At 45.4% G+C, this 25,843-nt stretch overlaps 1 protein-coding gene across 2 annotated transcripts in view; it reads left to right on the plus strand.

Moving 5' to 3' along the window:
* The first annotated feature begins 24,778 nt into the window (after positions 1-24,778).
* The window catches only part of Cacna1d (calcium voltage-gated channel subunit alpha1 D), a 304,192-nt gene continuing 303,127 nt past the window's right edge, over positions 24,779-25,843 (plus strand). For both annotated transcript variants that reach the window (XM_059273955.1, XM_059273957.1), the window contains exon 1: positions 24,779-25,065. In XM_059273955.1, the coding sequence (XP_059129938.1) occupies positions 24,999-25,065 (67 nt within the window). In that variant the 5' untranslated portion in view covers positions 24,779-24,998. The remainder of the gene's footprint in view (positions 25,066-25,843) is intronic.

A 25,843-nucleotide genomic window follows, 5' to 3' on the forward strand; every position in this document is an offset into this window, starting at 1 on the left:
GTGTGATTTCTTTTTTGTTCTAAGACTTTCAGGTGTGCTGTTAAGTTTCTATTACGAGGTCTCTCCATTTTTTTAATGTAGGTACTTACTGCTTTGAACTTGCCTCCTAGAACAGCATTCATTGTGTCCTCTAAGTTTGGGTATGATATATATTCATTTTAATTCAGTTCTAGAACGTCTTTAATTTCTGTTGACCCATTTTTTCATCCAGTGGTGAGTTAGTTGTTCAGTTTCCATGAGGTTGTAAGTTTTCTGTTGTTTCTATTGTTGATATCCAGCTTAATCCATGGTGGTCTGTTAGGATGCAGGGTGTTATTTGATTTTCTTGTGTCTGTTGAGACTTGCTTTGTGTTATAGTATGTGGCCAATTTTGGAGAAAGTTCCATGAAGTGCTGAGAAGTAGGTTTATTCTTTTGTGTTTGAGTGAAATGTTCTGTGAATATCTGCTAGGTACATTTGGTTTATAACATGTGTTAGCTCCTATTTCTCTGTTTAGTTTTTGTCTGAACGACTTGTTTGTTGGTGAGAGAGGGTACTGAAGTCTACCACTATCATGGTGTGGGCATCAATATGCGATTTAAGCTGTAGTAGTGATTCTTTTATGAACTTGGGCGCCCTTGATTTGGTGCATAGATGTTAAGAATATCAATGTCCCCTTGGTGAACTTTTTCCTTTGATGAGTGTGTAGTGTCCTCTATCTTTTCTGATTAGTTTTGGTTTTAAGCCTATTTTGTCAGCTATTAATATGGCTACACCAGTTTGCTTCTTAGGTCCATTTGCTTGGAATATCTTTTTTCATTCTTTTATCCTGAGGTGATGTCTATCCTTGCTATTAAGGTGTGTTTCTTAGTTGCAGTAGAAGGATGAATCCCGTTTCTATCTATTCTGATAGTCTGTGTCAATTTACTGGAGAATTGAGACTATTTAGTTGAGAAATGTCAATGAGCAGTGTTGGTTGATATGTTATTTTGTTTGTGTGTTTGTTTCCCTCTTTTGATTTGCTGGTCTGGGATTATTCCTTGTGTTTTCTTGGGTGTAATTAACATCTTTAGGTTGGAGTTTTCCTTTTAGCACCTTCTGTAGGGCTGGATTTGTAGACAGATATTGCTTAAATTTGGTTTTATCATGGGATGTTTTTATTTTATCCATCTATTGTGATTGAACATTTTGCTGGGTGTGGTAGTCTGGGCTGGCATCTGTGGTCTCTTAGAGGCTGCAGCACGTCTGTCCAGGCCCTTCTGGCCTTTAGAGTCTCCATGGGGAAGTCTCTGTTCTCTGTTTTCCATTGAGAATAATATATGTTATTCTAATAGGTCTGCTTTTATGTGTTACTTGGTCTTTTCCCTTGTAGCTTGTAATATTTTTTCTTTGTTCTGTACATTTAGTGTTTTGATTATTATGTGCCAAGGGGACTTTTTTTTTCTATTCCAGTCTATTTGGTATTCTTATACTTCTATAGGCATTTCCTTCTTTAGATTAGGGAAATTTTCTTTTATGATTTTGCAGAAAATATTTTCTGTGCCTTTGACTTGGGTTTTTTTCCACCTTCCTCTATTTCTATTATTCTTGGATTGGTTGTTTCATAGTGTCCTAGATTTCCTGGATGTTTTATGCTGAAATTTTTTAGATTTAATGTTTTCTTTGACTGAGGTATCCATTTCTTCTACTATGTCTTCAATGCCCGAGATTCTCTCTTCCATCTCTTATATCTTGTTGATATGGTTTGCCTCTGAGGTTCCTGTTTGAGTTCTTAGATTTTTTTATTTCCAGATTTTCCTCAGTTTGGGTTTTCTTTGATTTTATTTCCATGTTCAGGTCTTGGGCTGTTTTATTAATTTTCTCCCACTGTTTCTGTTTTCACAGATTTCTTCAAGGGATTTATCCATTTCCTCCTTAAGGACCTCTATCACGTTCCTAAAGGCTGTTTTAATGTCTGCCTGGTGCCCCACTGTGCTGCAGTTCTTGGGGCCTGCTGTCAGGGGATGCTGGGTTAGGTTGCTCTAGCGGGGATGTATTTGCTTTGATTGTGTTTTTATGTTGTGTCTAGGCATCTGGGTTCGGAAAGTTTGTAATTTTAGGTGCTGCTCTGTGGTCTTTGTCTTTGCTGAGCAGTTATTTTGTTCCTTGGTTTCTGTAGCCTAGGCTCTGTGTTGCCTGGGATCCTGTGTGTTGCCTGGGATCCTGTGTGTTGTAGGGAATTCTTCTGGGACCTTGCTAGGGGTTCAGGGTAAAATGTGTTGATAGGTATTGACAGCTGATACTTAGGAATGGGGAATGGTTCTGTGGGGTTCACAGGAGGGAAGAAGTCAGGGTGTTCCAACAGGATATGCTTGGTCTCTTGGGAATGGAGGCAGAGAGAGAGGAGAGGCCACAACAGGTAGTCTGTTGAGCTCCCTGCTGTCAGCTCTCATCTGCCTGAGAGCTGGGGATGAGACTGGAGCACTAGATATGGAGGGGAGGAGGGAGAGTGAAGGTCTGAGTTCACCTACCTGCTTTGCTGGCTTACCTGCTTCCCAGTCAGGCTTCGCCAGTGGGTTCCCAGGGAATGCTTGTTGGAGTTGGGGTTGGGATAGTAGGGTGAGTGGGGAGGGAGAGAAGATTGGAGGAGAAGATCTGAATAATCGAGAGGAGGAGAGTCACAGCAGATGGTCTGCTTCAGAGTTTGGGGTGAGATGGTGTGTGTGGGATTGGATTTAGAGAGGTGAATACCTTCAGTTAGTCTATCTGCTTCCCTGGCTGGAGTGGGCTTTGGGTTCCCAGGGAAAGCCCGCTAGAGTTGGGTGGTTTTTTTTTTTCCCTCTTTTGCTCTTTTGTGGGGCCCACCACCCAGATCCCAAATAAATCACACGGAGGCTTATTCTTTCTTATGAATGCCCGGCCTTGGCTTGGCTTGTTTCTAGCCAGCTTTTCCTAACTTATTCTGTCTACCTTTTGCCTCTGGGCTTTTACCTTTCTCTATTTCTGTATATCTTTTCTGTCCTTCTTACTCTGTGGCTTGCTGTGTAGCTGGGTGGCTGGCTCCTGGAGTCCTCTTCCTTCTCTTGCTCCTAGATCTTCTCTTCCCAGATTTCTCCTCCTCTTTTATTCTCTATGCCTGGCGGTCCTGCCTATTCTTTCTCCTGACTAGCTATTGGCTGTTCAGCCTTTTATTAAACCATCAGGTGTTTTAGACAGGCAAAGTAACACAGCTTCACAGAGTTAAACAAACGCAACATAAAAGAATGCAGCACATCTTTGCATCATTAAACAAATGTTCCCCAGCGTAAACAAATGTAACACATTTTAAAACAATATGCTACAACAGTTGGGGCTAGGATGAAAGCTGGGGGGTTGGGAGGGAAGTTTGGAATTCACACTGGCCACTGAGTGGGAAGGTCTGTGTGATCCACCAGGATGGGGACAGGGGTGGGGGTGTGGGGGGGAGGGTTTGGGGAGAGGAGGGGAGGCCACGGCAGGTTGTTTGGTGCAGAGCTGGATATGAGACTGGTGAAATGGATTTGGATGAGGCGAGGAGGGGGTGAAGACCTGCAGTTAGCCTACCTGCTTCCCTGGCAGAGTTTATAACATGGCTTTATCACATCAGCATGTGATAGTCATGCGTCTGTTAAAGCAACCAAGAGAAGAAATGTACACTATTCTGTATTTACATACTTATTGCCATTTTTGGTGCCTTCCCTCAAAGATTCAAATTTCTGTCTAGGCTCTGAAGGACTTTGCTTTCCCTTGAAGAACTTAGTTTCCTTTTTTTCTTTTTTATAGTTGAAATTCTCTTAGTTTTCATTTATTTGAAAATGACTTGACTTACTTCCCTTTGGGATACAGGAATCAGAGCAGTGTGGCAATGTGGCTTTGTCTCCTGTCACTTTAAGGATAGTCTTTCTTTCTTTCTTTCTTTCTTTCTTTCTTTCTTTCTTTCTTTCTTTCTTTCTTTCTTTCTTTCTTTCTTTCTTTCTTTCTTTCTTTCTTTCTTTCTTTGTTGTTTTTCCAGACAAGGTTTCTTTGCGTAGTCCTGGCTGTTCTGAATCTCACTCTGTAGACCAGGCTGGCCTCGAACTCACAGAGATTCACCTGCCTCTGCCTCCCCAGTGCTGAGATTAAAGGCGTGCACCACCACAACCAGCCGTCGAGGATACTCTTTTTATTGTCAATCCGGAGTAGCTTTGTGGCTAGCCAGGTGCTGGCTTTGTGGTTCTGCAGTCTCTCTGTAATGTATGCTTTTTCTTGACCTCTCAGAATTTAATCTTTAGCTTTCAACAGTTATAGTGTGTTGACATGTGGCTTTTCATTACACGTTTCTTGTTGCATTTTTTTCACATCTTTCTCTGTTTGAGATTTATATTAGACTGCTTAATATTGCACCACGGATCCTTGAGTTTCAACCAGCCAGTCTTCAAGTTCATGGAGTCTTCCTCAGTTATCTCCATTTCCCCACTTAGGCCATGTCATTAATTTTTTTACTTTTGTTACTATAATTTCATTTCTATACCTTTCAATTTTATAATTTCCATTTCCTTGCTGAAAGTCTGCATCATTCATTTATTATGCCTATGTTTTCATTTAAATCACCTGATATATTTATAATGAAAATTCTTGTCTAATCCCAAAATGAATGCCACGTTGGGATTGGTTTCTACTAATGTCCTTTCACCCCTTCCTGGACATTGTACATGTCTGTTTTCTGTAGCTAATAACCTGATTATACAGGACACTGTGAATAGTCAATCTAGAGAGTCTAGACTCAGTTACTTTTATCCAAGAAGAGTAATTTCTTGTTCCTTGAATTAGAATGTGTAGCTTGACTCAGACTCCAGACACTCTTGCCCCAGCTAAGCAGCGGTGAAAAGTTCCCGCCATTTTCTTCCAGCTCCTATCTGTTGATTCTGTTGGCTATTCTGGAATTTTCTGCATGAAGTCATGCTATGGTGTCAACCAGGAATTTGAGTACAGCTTATATTCTGATTATTTTTAGGATAATACCTTTAGTGATATCCTGTCCTTTTTAGTACCTTCCTTATAATTAATTCCCCAGCCTTTCCACTAGCCTACACTCTGTTTTGGGTTTTAAAAGCATATTTATTTTTATTTTATGTGTGTGAACGTTTTGCCTGCATGTGTGTTTGTCTACCATGTCTGTGCACCCTGTGCATACCCGGTGTCCCCAGAGGTCAGAAGAGGGCGTCAGATCCCCTGGAGCTGGAGTTACAGAGGGTTGTGAGCCACCATGTGGATGTTGGGAGTTTAACTATGATCCTCTGGAAGAGCAGCCAGTTCTCATAACCATTGAGTCATTTCTCCAGCCCCAGTTCCCAATTTTTAAAGGCTCATGTCTCTCCATTTTATGTCTGGTTTTGATCAATTTCCAATTATTTTATACAGTTTAGACATTTTGTTATGATTTTGTAGTTTTTCTCTGGAGGAAAAAGCTATTCCAGTGTTATGAGCCTGGAGCTTCAACTACAGATTTAACAGGACCAAGTGTCCCAACTCCTGTCACTGTGGTCTCCCATTGAGTTCTATCTCATCAGCTTGAACTGGAATCTCTTCAAGGTTCTAAGTTTTTACCTTTCTCTGCTGTGTTTTTGTTTACTTTCTTTCTTTTCTTAAGTTAAAAATTTATATCACTTCTCTCATTCCTTCCCCTAAGTCTTCCCGTATCCTTCCCCTCACTCCCTCTCAAACTGATGGCTTCTTTTTAAAAGATTATTATTGCTACACAGACACAGACACACACACATGCACACATACACACACACACACACACAGACACACACACACACATACACACACATACACACATAAATATAACCACTGGGTCTGTTTAATGTGGCTTGTGTGTATATGATTTCGGGCTGACCACTTTGTTTTGGATAACCAATAAAGGGACTTTCCTCACTCCTGGGAGAGGCTAATTCTTCCTTTCTCAGCAGTCATTAGTTGCTTATAGCTCCTGGACTAGGGCGGGGACCTCACACGATTTCCTTCTCCTGCGTTAACACGTCTATTGATGTTGTTACTGTTCTATTGATGTTGTTACTGTCCAGGTCTTGTTTAGGCAGCCATATTGTGTCACGGGTGTAGCTTCCCTGTTGTTTCTAGGAGACACAATCCCGCAGCATGCTCCCTGTTCCACGGGCTCTTACAATCTTTCCGTCCCCTCTTCTGAGATGTTCGTGGAGCCTTAGGTGCAGGTGTTGTGCTGTAGATGTAACCCCTGGGGTCGTCTCCTTCCACTCAAGATTGGTTTTGTGCTTACATTATTCTCACTTACTATTTTTAGAATAATTTCTAGGAAGAGACTTGTCCTCTTAAAACATGAAGTCTCTCGCAGTCTGTGCACCGCACAGGGTCTCTTTTGTATGCTCTTCTCAAGTGACTTAGGAGCGGCATCAGCAAAGTACCACGAAGCCTGGGTGCTTTGGGTGCCCAGAAGTCTCTGGGAAGCCGCAGCGTTTCTGGGTGGTTTGACTTCACGGCTAAGACTTTCAGTGTCTGTCTTCTCTTGGCCTCTACACAGGCAATGTTCTTAAAGGACTGTGGCCATTGTTTGTGTTTTCTCAGTAATGTGTAGCTCCTACTGGGGAAATGATGAACACTCATTCATGGGCAAGACTGAGAGAGTGAATATTGTACTTGGTTTTAGGAAAAGTGACATCTTTATCATTTTAAATCATTACTTATTAGCTTACAGAGAATTAGGTTTCATTATTGCAATCTTCAAACAAAATTGGTTTTTGTCCCCCCCCCCCCCCCCCCCCCCCGCTCCCCCAGTTTATAGTCTCCTGCCCTGGGAAGCCTCCTTTCTGCTTTCAGGATGTATTTGAGTTTTGCAGGACCCCACCTTCTCATACCCCTTGTTCCCCTCTCACGGTCTGCTATTTAGTTTCATAGTTTGTACCCATTCTCATAACCCCTTCTTTATATGCATATAAACATTAAAAGTTAGTATACATAAAACAGAGAGAATGTGCGATTTTTGTCTTTCTAAAACCTAATCAATCTGTTTAATACTTTTCAGATCTATCCATTTCTGAAATTTCATGAGCACCTAGGCTGGTCCCCCTTCCTTTTGTGAATGGTACAGTAATGAACATGCCTCGTGAGTCCCTCCTTGTCTTAGTTAGGGTTTCTGGTGCTGTGGAGAGACACCATGACCATGGCAACTCATGTAAGGAAACTATTTAATTGAGGGGACTTGCTTAGAGTTTCAGACGTTCAGTCCCTTATCATCAAGGTGGGAAGCATGGTGGTGTGCAGGCAGACATGGTGCTGGAGTAGTAGGTGAGAGTCCTACCTCTTGTAGGCAACAGGAAATCCACTGAGACACTGGGCAGTATCCTGAGTGTAGGAAACCTTAAAGCCCATCTATATAATGACACACTTCTTCCAACAAGGCCATACCTATTCCAAGAAAGCCATACTTTCTAGTAGTGCCACTCCCTATCTGATTCTGGGGGGCAATTACATTCAAACTACCATACTCCTTATCCATGCTGAAATATTGACGGGCTTGACCATGTGTAGGTCCTGTGCAGGCATAACCACAGCTGTTGTGAGTTCACCCCTCGTGTTTAGCAGACAGTATTTTATAGCTCACTTCCCCATCTTCTGGATCTTATAATTCTTTCCATTCCCTCTTTTTTGATGGTCCCTGAGACTCAGTGGTGGTTGATAAATGTCTCATTTAAGGACTTATAAGATGTCTCAGTGGATAAAGGTACTTCCTGCCAAGACTGAAGACCTTAATTTGATCTCTGGGAAGCAAATGGTGGAAGGAGAGGACCAGTTCCTTCAAGTTGTTTTCTGACCTCCACACCTATGTTGTGACAAGTGTGTGTGTTCACATAATACAAATAAATGTCACCAAAAAAAAAAATAAACATTCCATTCAGAGCTGAGCACTCAACAGTCATTTCTCCTCAGCACTTTGATGAGTTGGGAGTCTTTGAACTGACTCTGGAACCTTCATTTTAAATGAGTCTTTAGAACATAGCCTGCTTTCCAAGCTCTGTCCCTACCAAGGGATCTTCTTCCAGGAATGAAGACGTTGGATTAGAATTGTCCACTTGTCAAATGGTATCCCTGCTGAAAGCTCCACATTCACTGCCACACATGCCTGCTTTCCTCACCCACCTCGGTCCCATCAGTGCCAACGAGCCCTGGTTCTGGCTTAACCATTCACTAGTTGTATAGCCTTGGCCCACCCATGCCCTGGCATTACAAATCCAGTATACTATACTCCTTTATAAATTAGAGGTTGTAATGTCTCAACTACCTCAGAGGCCTAAAGACCAGCGTAGAAGTGAAGCAATATGAAAATAAATTATTAGGCTCAGAGAAATTCATGTCTGAGGAGAGTGAGCTAAAAGGAGAGTTTTTGTGTTGTTTCCTCATACAGCATATATATATTTGCCATCACAGAATCTACACCAAGGTGGCTGTGACTCTATTGGAAGTATCACCACTGCTGCCGCATCCCCCTAATTTCTCCAACTTGACTATGCCCCACAGGTGTGGATAACAATCTACATGGCAGTACTCCCCACCCCCCAACTGGCCACCATAGTGGCCCAGTGACCACAGTGCTTATGCTGTCTTGTCAGAGGGTTGACAAAATCAGCTCCCTGCTGCTTTCTCATTGTTCAGAATCCAATTCAACATCTCTGGCCACAGCATGACAATCATCTGGGCTCCACACTGTAGATCTTTACTGCAGAGGCCTTAGGAAGCCAGAGTCAAAAGTAAGCTCCTTTATCCTAGGAAGGTTAAGCCTGCAGTTCCTTAAGGAATGAGCCACTGTGAGGGCCAGACCCACATTCATATGGGACAATTGCTCCATCCCCCAACTTCAAGATGTCGAAGGGGCTGTGTTCAGAAGCAACCTGCTGCTTTATGGGTCAACAATCATTTTGAGAAACAGAGTCTGAATGGAATGGTCCAGCAGGGAGGGATGCTGGAAGATTGATGGGGGCCAGATTGTACTGGACTTTGTTTCAAAAGGACAGTTAGAAACCTGACACTGGATTGGGGCCCTAACCTCTAGGTAGAAGGCAAGAGGATTCTTCTGTCTGACCTTGTAGATATACATCTTGCAGCATGCTACCATCCAGCATTTCCCAGTTTCATTTCTATGGCACAGAGCAATGTAGCCATTTAGGGGGACGCTGGATGTGGAATCATCCAAAATTCAGAAAGCTACATTCTGGTCCCGCATCTGCTACTATGGGGCTTCAGTCTGCTGATGGGAACAGTGAGTGTGAAGGGGACAGTTGGGTGGAATGAGGCCTAGCCTATGGTTCCTCTCTATGTTTACAGAAGCAGTTTCCATTCCTGACATGTATATATCTTTATCCCCAATGTCTCATAGGCCCACTGTGTTGCAGTTTCTGAAGATGTTTTGAAGATAAAATAAATTACTTGAAAAAAGTCCCTAGACCACTAATCTAATTTAGCCATTGCCAGGAAGGCTTTTGCCATTGGCGACAGATTTTAGGAAGGAAAATGACTTGCCAGCACGGTACCCAGTTTCTAGATTTCCTTCTGTCTGATTTCCTTCCCATCACCAACTGAAAGCTTATTGTTTGGTGAGGGAATCGCCGACTCTATCATTGTGAGAGATCAGAGGGAGAAAGCGTTGGCAAACTTGGTAAGTAGATAGAGGCAGAGCCTAAGCTAGGTCCTGGCATATGGGAGAGATTTAATTAGACAGACAGAGGTAAGGGAGTCAGGCATTCCAGGTAAAAGCGGCTGGTATGGCAAGTCTGTGGGACAAGAGAGCTGAGCTAGTCTGATGAGAGCAGGAAGCTGTGGGAGATGAGGCATGGGCCTTGCACAGCCAGACAGATGAGAGATGGTCACGTGTAGCAGGAATCTTACAGAGTCTCATTAATAAAATCAAACCTGAGCCAAGTGTTGGAGTGAACACTGGAAGATCAGAGAGACAGAACAAGTCACAGCTAACCTCACCTGGCCAACTTCTCAGCTGGTCTTGTTTCCTCAGACTGGAAGCTTCTGTGTCCTCATCCAGAATGAATCTCAGCTGAACTGTCCTGCTAGAAGCCTGAAAGCTTAACCAGCCAAATGCTTAACCAGCCAAATGCCTCTAGTTCCTGGTCCTCATGCCTTATAAACCTTTCTGCTTTCTACCATCACTCCCTGGGATTAAAGGCTCGCTTTCTGGGATTAAAGGCGTGAGTCACCATGCTTGGCTGTATCCTTGAACACATGGATTTCTGCCTCTGGAATGCTAGGATTAAAGGCGTGTAGTACCACTGCCTATCCTCTGTTTAATATTGTGGCTGTTCTGTTCTCTGACCCCAGATAAGTTTATTAGGGTACACAATATTTTGGGGAACACAATATCACCACAGTCACACTTGGAGCTCTAGGCGGTTGCTACTCAGAGTGTGCCTGGAAACGAGGGACATCTAGATGACCTCACAGCATGTGAGACATGAAGAAACACAGGATGTTGCTTGGGTATGGTGCCTCATGCCTGTCATCCCAGCACTTGGGAGGCTGAGGCAGGAGGACTACCACAAATTCAAGGCCAGCTTGTGATACATTGAGTTCTCGGCGAGCCTAGCCTATAGAGTGAGACTCTGTCTAAATAAACAAAACAAAACAAAAGGCAAAATAAACACAGAATATGCCCACTCCAGGCATCCTGAATCTGAATGTAAATTTTAACAAGATCACAAAGTGTATGTACTATACGTCTTTCTATGTACTGTAAGTCTGAAGGTCCAGGACAATGGGTCTCTGCGATACTGATAAATCAGACCCCCAAATCAGACTTCATTAGGGATGAGCTCAGACACTTTAAGGAACTCTAAGCTATAGCAAGGATTGAGAAACTACGGTTTCAAAACTGTAAAGTGAGAATAAAAATGTTAGTTCGCAGGATGGAAGACAAAGAGGAGTCATTGAAACTGTATAGCAGGATGCAGAGTGCACTCACGAAGCAAGAGTGAACGATGAAAAACCAAATTCCCAGGAGATGACACCTCCATCATAGTCTCAGAGAGGACACCTCCATCATAGTGTCAGAGACTACACCTCCATCACAGTCTCAGAGACAACACCTCCATCCATCATAGTCTCAGAGAGGACACCTCCATCATAGTCTCAGAGATGACATCTCCATCGTAGTCTGAGAGACAACACCTCCATCATAGTCTCAGAGATGACACCTCCATCATAGTCTCAGAGATGACACCTCCGTCATAGTCTCAGAGATGACACCTCCATCATAGTCTCAGAGACAACATCTCCATCATAGTCTGAGAGACAATACCTCCATCATAGTCTGAGAGACAATACCTCCATCATAGTCTCAGAGACTACACCTCCATCATAGTCTCAGAGACTACACCTCCATCATAGTCTCAGAGACTACAACTCCATCTATAGTCTCAGAGATGACACCTCCATCATAGTCTCAGAGACTACACCTCCATCATAGTCTCAGAGACTACAACTCCATCATAGTCTCAGAGATGACACCTCCATCATAGTCTCAGAGACTACACCTCCATCATAGTCTCAGAGATGACACCTCCATCATAGTCTCAGAGACTACACCTCCATCATAGTCTCAGAGACTACACCTCCATTATAGTCTCAGAGACTACACCTCCATTGTAGTCTCAGAGATGACACCTCCATCATAGTCTCTTGATGGTTGAGAAAATGGCTGACTATGAGTTGATGCTGGGAGCTGGTTTGTAGAGGACAATGGGAAACTCATTTAGTATCAGACATTTCCACTTAGATCTGATGGTGAATGATGCCTGGCAGGTATTATGTAATGTCACATGGAGGACAGGTCCTGAAGAATGAATTTGTGACTTGTTATTACAGAGCAGGGAGTGGGAGGCTTTGAAATGTGACGAGGTTAGTTCACAGAACAAAGGGCTTTGTTGTGCATACAGTAGAATTGGAAGGAGCTTTAGGATAGCCTAGGCCCAACTTCTGTGCATGAAGCCACCACGCTGACCTCAGTGATAGAGCAAACATTGTCTTTTCTTCTTGGCCTCAACAGCCCTCGGCCTAGAGTCAGGGAAGGACGTGCCTGGGCCACCTTCAAGAGAGCCCTGTCGAGTTTGTTACCAGAAGGGCCTGGCCTGTAAGAAGTTCCCCTGCCAACTCTGTGACTCATCCCCACACTTCCCCCGTGATATTCTCAGAGTACAATTATGTGTAGCAGACTCTTTTCCATGGCTGACAATGTGGCCCATCTGTGAAATCATTAAGATCCTGTGCTCTAAAAGCATGGAGGAGGTAAACAGTGGGAGTAAATTGGGAACCTACTCCAATGATGGGAGTCTGGGATTCACACTCTGCCCCAGGGTGCTGAAGCCCTGGTACCCTTCTTTCTGAGGGAGCATGAGAGTTGAGCATTAATATGTGTCATTGAGGGCAGCAGGGCACAACCAAATCCAAAAATGCACAACGAGATGATGAAGTAGGCTTTGAGTTGGGAAATGCAGATTCATATATATATTCATATACCAGCTCGGCCATATATTAGCAGTAGCTACGCCCAAGTTTCTTTCTTGGTAATTGAGACTTTTTTCTTTCTCATAGGCTGTAGTAAGCAAGTGTGCGTGAGAATGCTTTCTAAATTACACTGCACACTATAAATACTTTTTTTTTTTTGACACAGTGTTTCTCTATGTAGTTTTGGTGCCTGTGCTGGATCTCACTCTGTAGACCAGGCTGGACTCGAACTCATAGAGATCCTCCTGGCTCTGCTTCCCGAGTGCTGGGATTAAAGGCCTATGCCACCACCACCCGGCCTTAAATATTTCTTGTTTGTCTGTTTTTTCCAGAAAAGGTTTCTCTGTGTAGTCCCTTACTGTCCTGGAACTCACTCTGTAGACCAGGCTGGCCTTGAACTCACAGAGATCTGCCTGCCTTTGCCTCCAGTACTGACATTAAAGGTGTGCCCCACCATTGCCTGGCTAAAAATACTTTTTTTAAAAAAAGGGTCACCAGAATGCCCACAGTAAAGAAGCACAGGGCTAAGCCTCTGCACTGGAAGACCCATTTCCATGATGGTTATGTGGTGCTGTTTCTATCTTTCATAGGACATAGGTAAACACAAATCTACACATTGGTTCCTATCTCTTCTGGGGTCTGTTTATCACCCCTTCAGCCTGATATTCCCAGTGCCAATCTGTAAGGGTTTTATGCATCTATGAGTATATATCTGTGGGCACACTTTGCCTTTGGGAAAAGTGTGAAGGAAGTAAAAGCTGTCCACAGTGACCCCAGATACTCACTTTGGGGCATCCTCCCCAAAGCAGGGTTGCAGGCATTCTGGAGAACACGTGGTCATACCTTCTTTCTTCTGTTTCTCTTACCTGGGAAGTAAAGAGCTTTTATTTCCAGGGTCACTGGTGTTTCTGGGAGAGGGATAAAGGTAACCTGAAGACGCTATCATGATGGAATTTCTGGCAACAGTGTGCCAGGTAGAAACATACAGAATTTACCTCTGGTACAGGTGAAGCCGTAATAAACAGGCTTCCACTAGGGTTTTGGGCAGACTCTTTCCCAGCCCTGAAAGATGTCAGCAATTTTATGACCCACACTGTGAGCATTATGGGAGTCTGAACTGGATCTGGGGGCCTTATCTGGAAGGATGGTTTAAGACTGAAGAGCAAAGGGAGGACACACTGTCACCGGATAGCATCATTGCATCACAGAGATGCTAACGTTCCTGCTGCTGGCTCAGTCTCTCCAGAACCACAGAGAAAGGCTCACCTGTCAAGTGCAATGCCTTCAAACCAGAACGTATCAGTCAGTCACGTGGAGAACGCTGACGTGCAGAATGTGGTGGCCCACCTCTAAAACTTCCCATCCTGCAGGTCTGTGGCCAGTTGGATAGTTTGCATTCCTTCTATGTCCTCAGGCTTTGATATTTCTGTGGTTTCAGTATCTACACTTTGAAAACGATGCCTCGTGAGCTTTATGGTACAGAAAATGCTTTCTCATTCCGATCCCTCTGTGTCGTCGTACACCTGTGACCCTATGAGGTAGGCGTTTGTGCATGAGGAACCATCTTCAGAAGACCGACGGCTGAAGTTCTCACAGCAGTGAGGAGTAGGGCTGGACTTCTGAACCACTCATACTGCTCTCCTTAGTTCTAGGCTGTGCCCATCGTCACAGAGTTCTAGAATGTCAAAGAGAGTGTCCAAAAAGAGAAACTTGGTCTTCTGATTCTGGATCGTTTGTGCAATAGTCACCTTGGCATCATCAGGCTGTATGTAGTGAGTGACAGTAGTTGCAATATTCTGAAGATTTATGAAAAAAATTGAGAAAGACATAGAGGGGCTGGAAGAAGTTTCCAAGAGGAAAGCTCTGTGGATGAAAAGGAACCCAGTGAGGGAGAAGGAACCAGGAAACAAGCCAGTAAGAGCCTGCTGCAAAGGAGGGAAGCGGGGGCAAGCTGTGGGTTTGAGTTAAGAATCTCAACAGCTCCTCTGCCTTGCTCAGGCCTTTAGCTTCACGGGACAAAATGGCCGTTCTGATTTCAGCTACTTAGTTACTGTATCGCATCCTCAGAAGTCTGCCTGGTATGCTTGTGTAGAAGGCAATCTGCAAAGCCCTCTTACCCACCCTGGCATTCTTAGCTATTTGCTGTGGAAGTAGCCCCAGCCTCCAAAAAAAAAAAAAAAAAAAAAAAAAACCCATGGTGCTTTTGATAGGGTTCCCGCTAGCTCCATGTGTTCCTCGTATTTATCAAAATGGAACACTAACAAATATTTATCTAGTTTCACAGACATGTTGACAATGAAGACTACCACATGTGTCTCCCTGTCATGGTGGTTCTTTTGCTTAATACTTGATTGACTGAGATGTCTTCAGTGTACTATAAACACATATTAAAAATAGCAACCTGAAAAATGGATGGAACCGAATAGGAAGCTCTGCATTTCTGGATGCGATACAGCTCCAACCTGGCCATCAGAGCATGAAATAGACAATCTTTACTGAATGATCTAAATTTTTATAATTCTTCAAAGCAAGTGTTTTTGGATCTTACAATGTGTGTTTTAAAGCATATATAAAATGTCCTCAACCTGGAACTTAAGTTCCTTATATTTTAATAATGTAGGGAACACAAAATCCAGCTATTTTATCAAAATTTCAAGCCCACAGTCCAATTAAAATTTTCAGCATCCATTTTTTTTCTACCCCAGTCATGAAGCTAAGAGAGGTCACTACATTTTCAGAATGCATTTTTTTGTCAAACACACACACACACACACACACACGAATGTTCCAAAAATGGAACAGTTCTCTGTTTTGTTAAAGGGATAAAGGAGTTTAGAATACTTAAGGTTTATGCTTCTTTCTTTCTTTTTTACCCCTTAACATTCCCCTTACGTGTGTGTGTGTGTGTGTGTGTGTGTGTGTGTGTGTGTGTGTGTGTGTGAAAGAGAGAGAGAGAGAGGACAACATGGAGAAATTAGCTCTGTCCTTGTACCATGTGCATTCTGGAGACTGCACTGAGGTTGTCAGTGTTGCTGGCAAGTACATTTACCTCCTGAGACATCTCATCTGCCAGACGACAGCTGTAGGTATCACCTCAGAAACACCATCAACCTCTTTTGAGACAGAATCTTTCCCTCGTCTTGGAACTCCCCAATAGACTAGGCTAGCTGGTCAGTTAACCTCAGCGACCTGTCTGTCTCTGCCTCCTCCCTGCTGAGATTACAAGCACGTGCCACCATACCCAGCTTTTATACATGGGATCTGAGGGTCAAATTCAGGGCCTTGTGCGTTTTACAAGGGAAATGCTTTACCAACTAAGCCATCCCCCAGTCTCCGAGTTCCATATTTTATAGATTTTCTGTGACTATGTATTACCCTTTGAAGGTATTTGTTCTTTCCTCTCTATTTTAGATTGCCTGTGGTAGGCGAGCAATTTACCACTGAGCTACAGTCCCCAGCTTGTTAAATTTCCAAGGCTGGCCTTGAACTCACGATTTATTGGTCTCAGATTCCTGAGTAGCCAGGATTACTGGTGTGTATCACACGTCTCGCTTGTGCTACTGCTCATTTCTAAGGGTTTTGTTTATAAGGGGAAAAAAATGAAGGAAATGAAAACTCTTTACTTTTTTGAGATGGGACCTCATGCCGCCAGATGGACCTTAAACTTGTAAGCCTCCTGCCTCAGCCTCTGGAGTGACCGGGATTAAATACATGTGCCACTGTGTCCAGCTGTGAAGTCATAATATTCCAGTGATTTCCTATTTAATTCCTCCTTTCAAATATTTTAATTTAAAAGTTAAAGAAAAAACATTTACGCTAGTATCAAGGATTCGTGATCCAGAATCTATAAAACAAAATCGTGAGAAAGCCAGGCCTACATATATAGCAGTCCTGGGTCGGAGAGATACTGGTGACATTTCAACTTCGGCTTTGTGTTGTGAATTGAATATTTAAACAACTGCTCCGAAGGAGTAAAAAGGAAATGATAATGTTTGGACCGTAAAGTTTCTGACGTGTGTTTACTCTCTGGACCTCTGTAACAACTTCCTGTCCTTATAAACTTGCTCTTGTGGTTGATTGGACACAGGTTGGTGGCAATTTTCCTTCACAGGGTGTGACAGTCCCAGTCTGATTTCTAATACCTGGCTCGTGCTGTTAACCCTGAGGTGGCTGTGCTTCAGCAGAGTTGACCGGCCGGCTGGGTTCATATGCAGTCTATCTGCCGGGCTGCGCAGTGTAGGTGGGCAGACACTCACCTATTAGCTCTAACCTGCTGTCTGCTTTGGAGTTATCAACACTCACTGCTGAATCTTACAACAGTGCTGGGTCTTAGAATAGAGGAGGATACAAGAACTATTAAAAGGCCATGGTGTTCCACTGGTTTTGGACCATATTAAAGGACAGAATGCTGTTAATCTCAAGGGAGACCCATTACAGTACAGTGGATTATATCTTAACTGGAGAGTGATAGTCTAAGGTGTGTGTGTGTGTGTGTGTGTGTGTGTGTGTGTGTGTATGTATGTGTGTGCATGTGTGTGTGTATGTGTGTGTGTATGTGTGTGTGTGTAAAGATAAGATGTGCTGTCAGAGGCTGCACACTTTTTGCAATTAATCAGTACAACTATCCTTGGTGGACTTTCCCTTCTTTCTTCCTTCCTTCCTTCCTTCCTTCCTTCCTTCCTTCCTTCCTTCCTTCCTTCCTTCCTCTCTCTCTCTCTGTCTCTGTCTCTCTCTCTGTGTGTGTGTCTCTCTCTGTCTCTCTCTCTGTCTCTTTTCTTTTTTTGTTTTTTGGAGGAAGGCAGGGTCTCACTATGTAGTCTAGGCTGGTCGGGAATGTATCATGATCCTGCTTTCTCAGCCTCCTCAGTGCTGAGATCACCGGCATGTAACCTCATTGTACCTGGCCTCACCCCAGTTTTTTAAGATGAGGAATCCGAGGCCCTAAGAAGTGAGCGACTTGACCAAACAATAAAGCTAGGTGGGGCCAGTTTTGGAGCCTCAATCTACCTGAGTATGCCATATTAGAATATGAAGAACCCTTAAAGATCACGTGTTACAACAAGATCACGTGTTACAACCGATTCGATTTATTTCACAGACGGGAACCTTAAGAATCATGGCTAATGGGATATGGCCTGTGTATATTAGATGCTGCCAGAATTTCCCAACTAGGGAAGTAGGGATTTGGTGCATTAGAGAGTGATGATTTAAAAACTAGGTTAAGGGAGCTGGGAATGAAACAGTTAAAGGAACTGGGATTACTCTTGTCTGATATGAGCAGTCACTTGGTGGAGGATAAAGACCGGCTGGACTCTCCTTGCAATGGAGCCGAAGCATGAAAAAAGGACTGCAAATGTTGTTGGGTGGGGTCTTAGTAAGTTATAACCGAGAAATCCTGTTGCTGGAGCCAGGAAGGGCTGAAGGGAGTATGGGGCAGCTAGTTATACTCCAGGATAGGGACAAGGACCTTCCTTTCCTGGGAGCTCAGGTTTTTTGGTTTTGTTTTTGTTTGTTTTTTGTTTTCTGCCCAATCTTAGGAGAATGTTGCCCTTGCCAATAACCTCAGTTAATAAGTAACATCTTTTTAATTGACCCACCAGACCTTTTTGCATTCTGCAAATCTTTCTACCCCCCTGCTCTGTCTTACTGTAGACAGAGATATTTTCATGACACACAACTCTGATATTTCTCTGCTCAAAAGTGACCAGAGCAACATGATCACATGCTTCCACAGTGGAGGCTATAGACTCCCAGAGGCAGCAAATAAATATACAGGAAGTTTAATTAAATTTGAATTTGAAATAAACAATAAATGATTGGTTTTTAATTTAAGCTTGTCCCAGGCACTAAGCACCCTGTATCAGTTACCTGATAACTCTACCTGGGGTGGGGGTGGGGTCCTTCTAAGAGACCTTAGAACTCAAATATATTTTCATAGTGACACTAAGACTTACTTGATTTTTCTACTCTGTTGCCATTTGTACTGACAATACAGAATCGGCACCAGTGAAAGTGGTATTGTTGTCGTTATCACACAAATCAAGGTAGTGACACCAAAGTGAACTGGTGAACATTGCATTATTCTCTCCATGCATGCACACCCAACACACACACACACACACACACACACACACACACACACACACACCTAAGCTGGTTTTACTTAGGAATCTCCTTGGGGATGGGGAGGTAGCTCAGTTGGCAAAGTGTTTGCAGCATAGCCACAGTGTGCTCTGAGTGTGATCAGCCACAGTGTGCTCTGAGTGTGATCAGCCACAGTGTGCTCTGAGTGTGATCAGCCACAGTGTGCTCTGAGTGTGATCAGCCACAGTGTGCTCTGAGTGTGATCAGCCACAGTGTGCTCTGAGTGTGATCAGCCACAGTGTGCTCTGAGTGTGATCAGCCACAGTGTGCTCTGAGTGTGATCAGCCACAGTGTGCTCTGAGTGTGATCAGCCACAGTGTGCTCTGAGTGTGATCAGCCACAGTGTGCTCTGAGTGTGATCAGCCACAGTGTGCTCTGAGTGTGATCAGCCACAGTGTGCTCTGAGTGTGATCAGCCACAGTGTGCTCTGAGTGTGATTCTCAGCATGCATGTCAAAAGCTGAGCTGGTGAGCCTATCACCAGGAGGCCGAGGTAGGCAGATCCTCAGAGCTGGCTGGCCAGCCAGCCTAATCTAATTGGAGAGCTCCAGGGCCTGTCTCAAAAACTGTCTTCTTAGGACCAAATCTAAGGTTGATTTCTGATTCCTACATACATGTATATGTATATATGCTCGTGCCCAAACATGCACACAGAAATACATGTACACAAACATCCTTGATGAAGCAGTAAAAATTACTAATATGATTAAATCTCCACCCTGTGTATCAGTCTTGTCAACATTCTGGATGACAAACGGGGACGAATGCAAGGCACATTTCTGCTGCACAGTGACAGTGGCACTTGTGGGATGGGTTCCTTTTCCACGGAATATCATTTTTACTGACAAACTTTGGCTCTTCAGACCCAAGAGTTTGCCGGATATTTTCTTGAAAATGAAGTGAGCTAGTTACTTCAAAGGAAAAACTTGACAGTGTTTGTGCCAATTATAAAGCTTGAGCTTTCAAGTGAAAATTATAAATTTGAAAAACCTCTCTCTACCATCAAGAGCTTGACAGCTTTCCAATATTAAAGATTTTCTGATGAGATTGGTAGTGATAAAAATGACTGTTTTTTTTTTATATTGTATGATAAAATGTGTTGACATTTGGAAAATGTGTATCTCAGTGAACCAGTATTTTTCCTAATGACCAATGCATGGCATTACCAAACCACTGGTAGGTAAGAGAGCCATTCAAACTGCCATATAGACATACGTTTTAATGTAGCAGAGTAAAATAGGGTTTCAAATTCCGTATTTCAAACAATCTTTGAAAGTAAGAGTTGGTGTCACAGCAAGTGATAGTACCCCTGGGTTATCCGAAAGGGCTACTCAAAGGGTCCACTCTTTCCCCATCGCGTCTACGGAAGGCCTCGCCCTGGCCCTGGCTTTGCATCTTACCGCCCTAAGCTCTGCGAGGTCCCAGCTAGCTGCCTGCTTACTGATTTCTGCACATGTTCACAACTTTGCTTACGTCACTGGGACACAGGGCCCCAAACTACTTCATTTCCTCTTCTGGTGGTTAGTAGGTCAGGGCTATTCTCTCTGCACCAGGGTCTGTGGGTGGAGAGACTCATTCAGATCCAGCTTCCCAGTGTGTTTACAGATATATTCCGCATATAGCCTTCAGGATCTATTTGCTTGTCTCCCTTAATTAGGTTTCCTGGTGTGCGAAGGACCCGATTTTCTATTTCATATTTTTACCATCGGAGGGCCGAGGTTGCTGCAATAAACTTTATGGGATTTTGGTAAATATTAGCTGACAATTTCTAGAGACATCTATGAGCTTTTATGATCCCATGAAAATTAATCAGAATATTTAGTACCTGCTGTGAGCACAACACTCAGCAGTTAGAGGAGGGGGCTCAGAGAGGATCCTTTTTTAGGGACCTGAATTGTATTTGGAGTCTCAGGATTTACAGTCCCAAAGGAATCGCCATACCACTAAAATAACTGGTGCTATAGGCTTTTAGGGAAGGGGTGGAAGGTGGGGGCCTCACCATTAGGTAGGTGGTTGGAACAGTCACCAGAGGCTTCTGGTAGGAAATAGGGACTCCACTGAGGCTTGTTAAATAGGGAGGTTTTAGTTAGAGGTCAGCAAGGCAGGGATTTCAGGTCAGTGAATAAATCTGAGCCAAGGCAGAGTCAGAATTGAGCACAGCATGTTCACGGCCTAATGAGGAGACTGCTGACCACAGTGAAGGTGAACCGTGCGAAAGGCTAGGCTGAAAGCTGGTCACAGGAGTTTAGGCTGGATGTAGCGGGAGAGGAGGGGCATTTTATGGGTAGAAAAGTCACATGAGGTTTCTGCACACAAGACGGAGAATTTGTGAGAGGTAGGACAGAGTCGATGGGGTGTCTAGTTTGTGAAGGGGTGAGGTTGTTGAGGCCATGCTGGGATCAGGAGAGAGCTTTGAGATGGAGTGCACATAGATGGCCACATTTACAATGCCAGCTTTGTGCCCTGAAGTGGGAATGTCTTATATCTCAAAGGCATGGTGAAGACTACCCTGCATCAGAGGGCTAGTGATACAGCTGAGTGCTTGCACATGTGGTTGGTTTAGAACTAACATCTATTTTTTTTTGCATTAAAAATTGATTAAATTAATTCTGACAATTTCATGTGAATAGTGCACTCTGTTTTTCTTAGTCCTGGCCTCCACTGTCCTCCTCCTCTTCCTGTGGCCTAGTCTCCTCCCCATAGGCCCCTTCAGTCACACTCAGGCCTTTTTGGTCTTTGTTGGCACCTTCTGATTTTAACCAGAACCCTCTGTGAGGCTGAGTTTGGAACTATCCATGGGAGCTTGGTGGGCTGACTGTTTCATACACTACTGGAGGCAATGATCGCCCCTCCGCGAGGATCCCAGAGTAGCTGTCTTTCGATGCCGCCTTTCCTCAGGTCTTATGGCCTCAGTTGTGTGGTTTGGGACAAGTCACTCAACTCCCAGGTGTCACTTTCGTCACGTGCAAAGTCTGAGAATTTAGTCTTTTCCTTACGGGCTTATTATGGGAATGAAATGAACCGATACAAGCAAAGTGCCAGCGTTAGAATCGGACATACAGAAAACCTTCAGAAATATTAGCTACTACTTATTTTCCCAGTAATTTACCTTATCACGGGAATATGAGTATATTTAAATTACTCAAATGGGCCAAAGCATGCAGAACTGTGTAGAATGGGAAAACAAAAACAAAACAAAACAACAACCCAGAACCCAACTTCTGCCTCAAAAAAAGAAAAAAAAAATAACAAAACAACAAAACGAAACAAAAACAAACAGAAAACCCCAAAAACCCAAATCCTCAAAACTTGATGATGACATCAAAAAGATTGAAATCCCAAAGCTTCAATTCCAGGGACTCAGTGGGTAAAAGCATTTCATGCCAAACTTGAGCGCCTGTGTTCAATCCTGCCCTCTCCACCGCGGAAGGAGATCGCTGACTCCAGGCAGTTGTCCTGTGACTTCTACATACACATAAATAAATGTAATAACACTAAAAAAAACCCTTCAATTCCATAAACTCATCCGTATCTTGAGTGTAGAATTCAAACCCTAAACTTTAATCCTGCTGGCTCTCAGGTAAAACTCCCCCACGGGTTCGCCCTGCAGAGGTGCCCTGGATAGTGTTAGCCAACCAGCAAGCAGCTCTTCTTCCACGGGGTCTGAGACTCCTCCCTCCCCGAGTCCACATCAACCGTGTGCACCTGTTTATTTTCAAAGGGCTCCCACCCTGAACACGAGTCTCTCTCGTGCTTTCTTTCACCCTTCCCACAGCTCACTCTTTCTGCCCTATAAAATTAGGGCAGTTTTTAATAGACTTAAACAAATTCTTAGGTTTACAGGGAATTTACACAGTAAGTAGAATTTTCATTGTTGTCTCGGTTTCCAACAGTTTCTCTTATTACATCGTGTATTGATGTGGTACATTTGCTACCGCCACTGACCCAGTACCAACGGGTTATTATTAACTAAAGTCTGCAGTTTATATTATGGTTCAGGTTTGTGGTGCACAGGACTATGGGTTCTAACAATTGCATAATGCTCTGTGGCCATCATTTTGGTGACACACAGAATAGCTCCATTGCCCTGTGCCCCGCCCCTTCCTTGTCCTCAGTTAAGAAGCAGTTAATGGAGAACTGGGCAAACTTCTCAGAGTCGTCAATTACAAGGACTCCCTAGGATCCTTGCAGATCCTCACACTTGTTATAGCTGGACTTCTGCTCTCCTCACTAGGTGGCTGTCCTTGAGGAAGGGGGCTGTGCCACAGATTCACCGTGGTAACACCCAGCTTAGACAGCGCACGCACGTACCCTGTGAGTGATGGCTGAACTGGGCTGTGGGCCGGTATGAGCATGACATGTGGTATAAGTCTGCAAAGGCTAAACTTTAAACCTGGAATTCTGATAGTGACACGAGCTTCCTTACAACCCTGTCCTTTCAAAGGATAAGTTCGTTGAGGGGAACCATCTTGCATCCTTTTAGATTTCAGCTAAGCATGGGTCACAGGTGAGGTGGCTCAGGTCAGCTTCTCTTACAAGCAGGCCACGGGGCTATTTCCCAACCTTGCTGCTCTCCAAAAAGCAAAGTAAAAAAAGCAGACAAGCATGGTTGTTTTCATCTTTCCTGACTAGTCCCCCTCTCAGGAAGAACCCTGGAGCTTCATTCTTCCCAGGTGGATCCCCCGCAACAATCAAAGATGCTCAGTGTGTCGTCTTTGAGCAAGGAGCACCTTCCCATAAACATTTATTTTCTTAATTCACGCTGAGCCTTTTGCTTTAAAGACACTGTTCTCAAACGTTCTAAAACTCAGTAGGAACAAGCAGATCCGAACAAAGGCAAATAAATCGAATCCTGCAAAGTAACAAAGCTGACGCCTTTTCCCAACAGCCAGCACAAAGCTAAATGAAAAATATCAGTCATCCACTAGATACAGTATTTCCCCCCTCTAGACAGGAGCTGGGCCCTGTAGACCTCCCTCACTCCAAACAGGAGGCCGAGAAGGTACAAAACAAAGTCTTCATTCCTAACCGAGTCATCTATTTGAGCTACACTGTATACCTCTCGGCACTAGTGGCTTGAAAGACCTTGGCTGTCACTTCTCTGTACCTGCCTCCAAACACACGTGGAGGTGGTGGTGAGAGGGAGGGAGCCCCCCGCCACGTATGCAAAGGGCGAGGGAGGGTGCGGAGGAGGGGGAGCCAGGGCTGAGGGCAGTTCCCCGAGGACAGTTAGTGCTCCCTAAAGAGCAGGACTCCCCCATTCCTCTGTACCCCCAAACTGGAGGAAGCGGGGGTGGGGGACGCCTGTCTGGTCCAGGCAGAGCCAGCGAACCGTGAGCTTTGATGCCGCAGCGGCGATCGCCTGCGGACACCTGGGTTCCCGGGGGGCAAGGGGGGGGCGGGGCCTCTCCCAGGTGTGCCGCGAGCCTGGACCACCTGAAGTCGCCCAGGGGGACCCCAGGAGCCCCAGCAGCCTCCGCCCAGGGACGCCCTGCAGAGGAGCGGCGCATCCGCGCCCCCAGCAGCAGGCACGGGGCCCCACGGGCCTGGCTCGGGGAAGGGGCGCGGCGCCGAGGGGGTTAACCCGGCGGCTGGCGGCTGCAGCGCGCTTAACCCTCGGTCAGCCGCGCCAGGCCGGGGGTGGCGGCAGCCCGAGTCGCTTGCCGTGGAGCCCCGGGGGCGCGTGGGCCGCAGGCCGGCAGCTGGGGCGCGGCGCGGCCGGTGGGAGGCCTGGGCGCGCGGGGGAGGGCGGGGGACGGCGGCGGGCGCGCAGCGTCGCCAGGGCGAAGCCGGCGTGCAGCGCGGCGCGGCGGGCGCGGAGCGGGCGGGCGGGCGGGCGGGCGAGCGCCTCCGTCCCCGGATGTGAGCTCCGGCTGCCCGCGGTCCCGAGCCAGCGGCGGCGCGGGCGGCGGCGGGGCACCGGGCACCGCGGCGGGCGGACGGGAGGCATGGGGGGCGCGCCGAGCGGCCCGGGCGGCCGGGCGGGCACCACCGCGGCGTCCCTCCGCTAGAGGAGGGGACCAAGCCAATTCGCCTTTGCAGCAAAAAAAAAAAAAATAATAAAATAAATTACATGTATATATTATTAAGATAATATATACATCTGATTTTATTTTTTACAAAAAGTTTATTTTGCTCCATTTTTGAAAAAAGAAGGAGCGTGGGTGGCAGGCGGTTTTTATAAATTATCCTTATTTTTGGTTATTTGTCTCTGTCCTTCCCCACCCCCTGCTGAAGCGAAAATAAGGGCAGGGACCGCGGCTCCTACCTATCCGTAACCCCCTTACCCGTTCCTCCCCCTCCCTAACGCTGAGCATAGTGCCCTGCACACAGTAGGCGCTCAATAAATGTTCGTGGATGATGATGATGATGATGATGAAAAAAATGCAGCATCAACGGCAGCAGCAAGAGGACCACGCGAACGGTGAGCAGCCAGAGCCCGGGTACCCGCTGCTAAACCTCATCCTATCATGATCCTCCTCTTCTCAACGGCGCCCCCCCCCCCATCTCCCATGCGCTGGGTGGGTTGAGGGGGTTGGAGATGATGCTTCTGGCTTGGTGTCATCTACATAGAAAGGGGAGATGCGCGGCAGCTACTCCGTTCTCCCCCTTCAGGCCCTGAATGTCAGAGTTAATTCTGCATTTGTTGGGGTGGGGGCGGCCTTTGGGTGTGTGGAGTAATGTGCAGCCAAGGGGCACGAGTCAGGGGATTCAGGTTCACTGTCCTCGGTCTCAACTTTCCTCTTTCCTCGCCCCCGAGCGATGGGTGTTAGTCTTCAGCCTGAGCCCCCTTTCCAGCCTCTTCTCTCCTTCCCCTCCTCCCCCGGCCCTGGTTGACCAAGAAGAAGGTCCCTAGTAGCATCAGGAAAATTCTAGGGTTGCTCCACTTTTACCCCCTGGGTCGTATGGTAAAGTACACGTCCCACCTTTCTTGAGAGAAGCCCAGGTTTTGGGATATGGGGGAACAGGGTCGGGTGGAGTGTGTATTCCCGCTCCCAGCGCCTCCTGTGCACACGTCCGTAACCTAGCAATGCCCAGAGAGTCGCTGCCGCTGTGGGGCTCTGCAACTCAGCCCGGCCGCCACAGCACCACGTGCAGTTTCCACACCAGCGGGGCTGGGTCTAGGGAGGTTGGGGTGGCTTTTGGCCAGCCTCCCTCTTTGGAGGTCGTTGGCATCTTCCAACCCTGGTATGCTTGACGCC

This window comes from Peromyscus eremicus, chromosome 9 (genome assembly GCF_949786415.1).
Source record: "Peromyscus eremicus chromosome 9, PerEre_H2_v1, whole genome shotgun sequence".
Classification (NCBI taxonomy): domain Eukaryota; kingdom Metazoa; phylum Chordata; class Mammalia; order Rodentia; family Cricetidae; genus Peromyscus; species Peromyscus eremicus.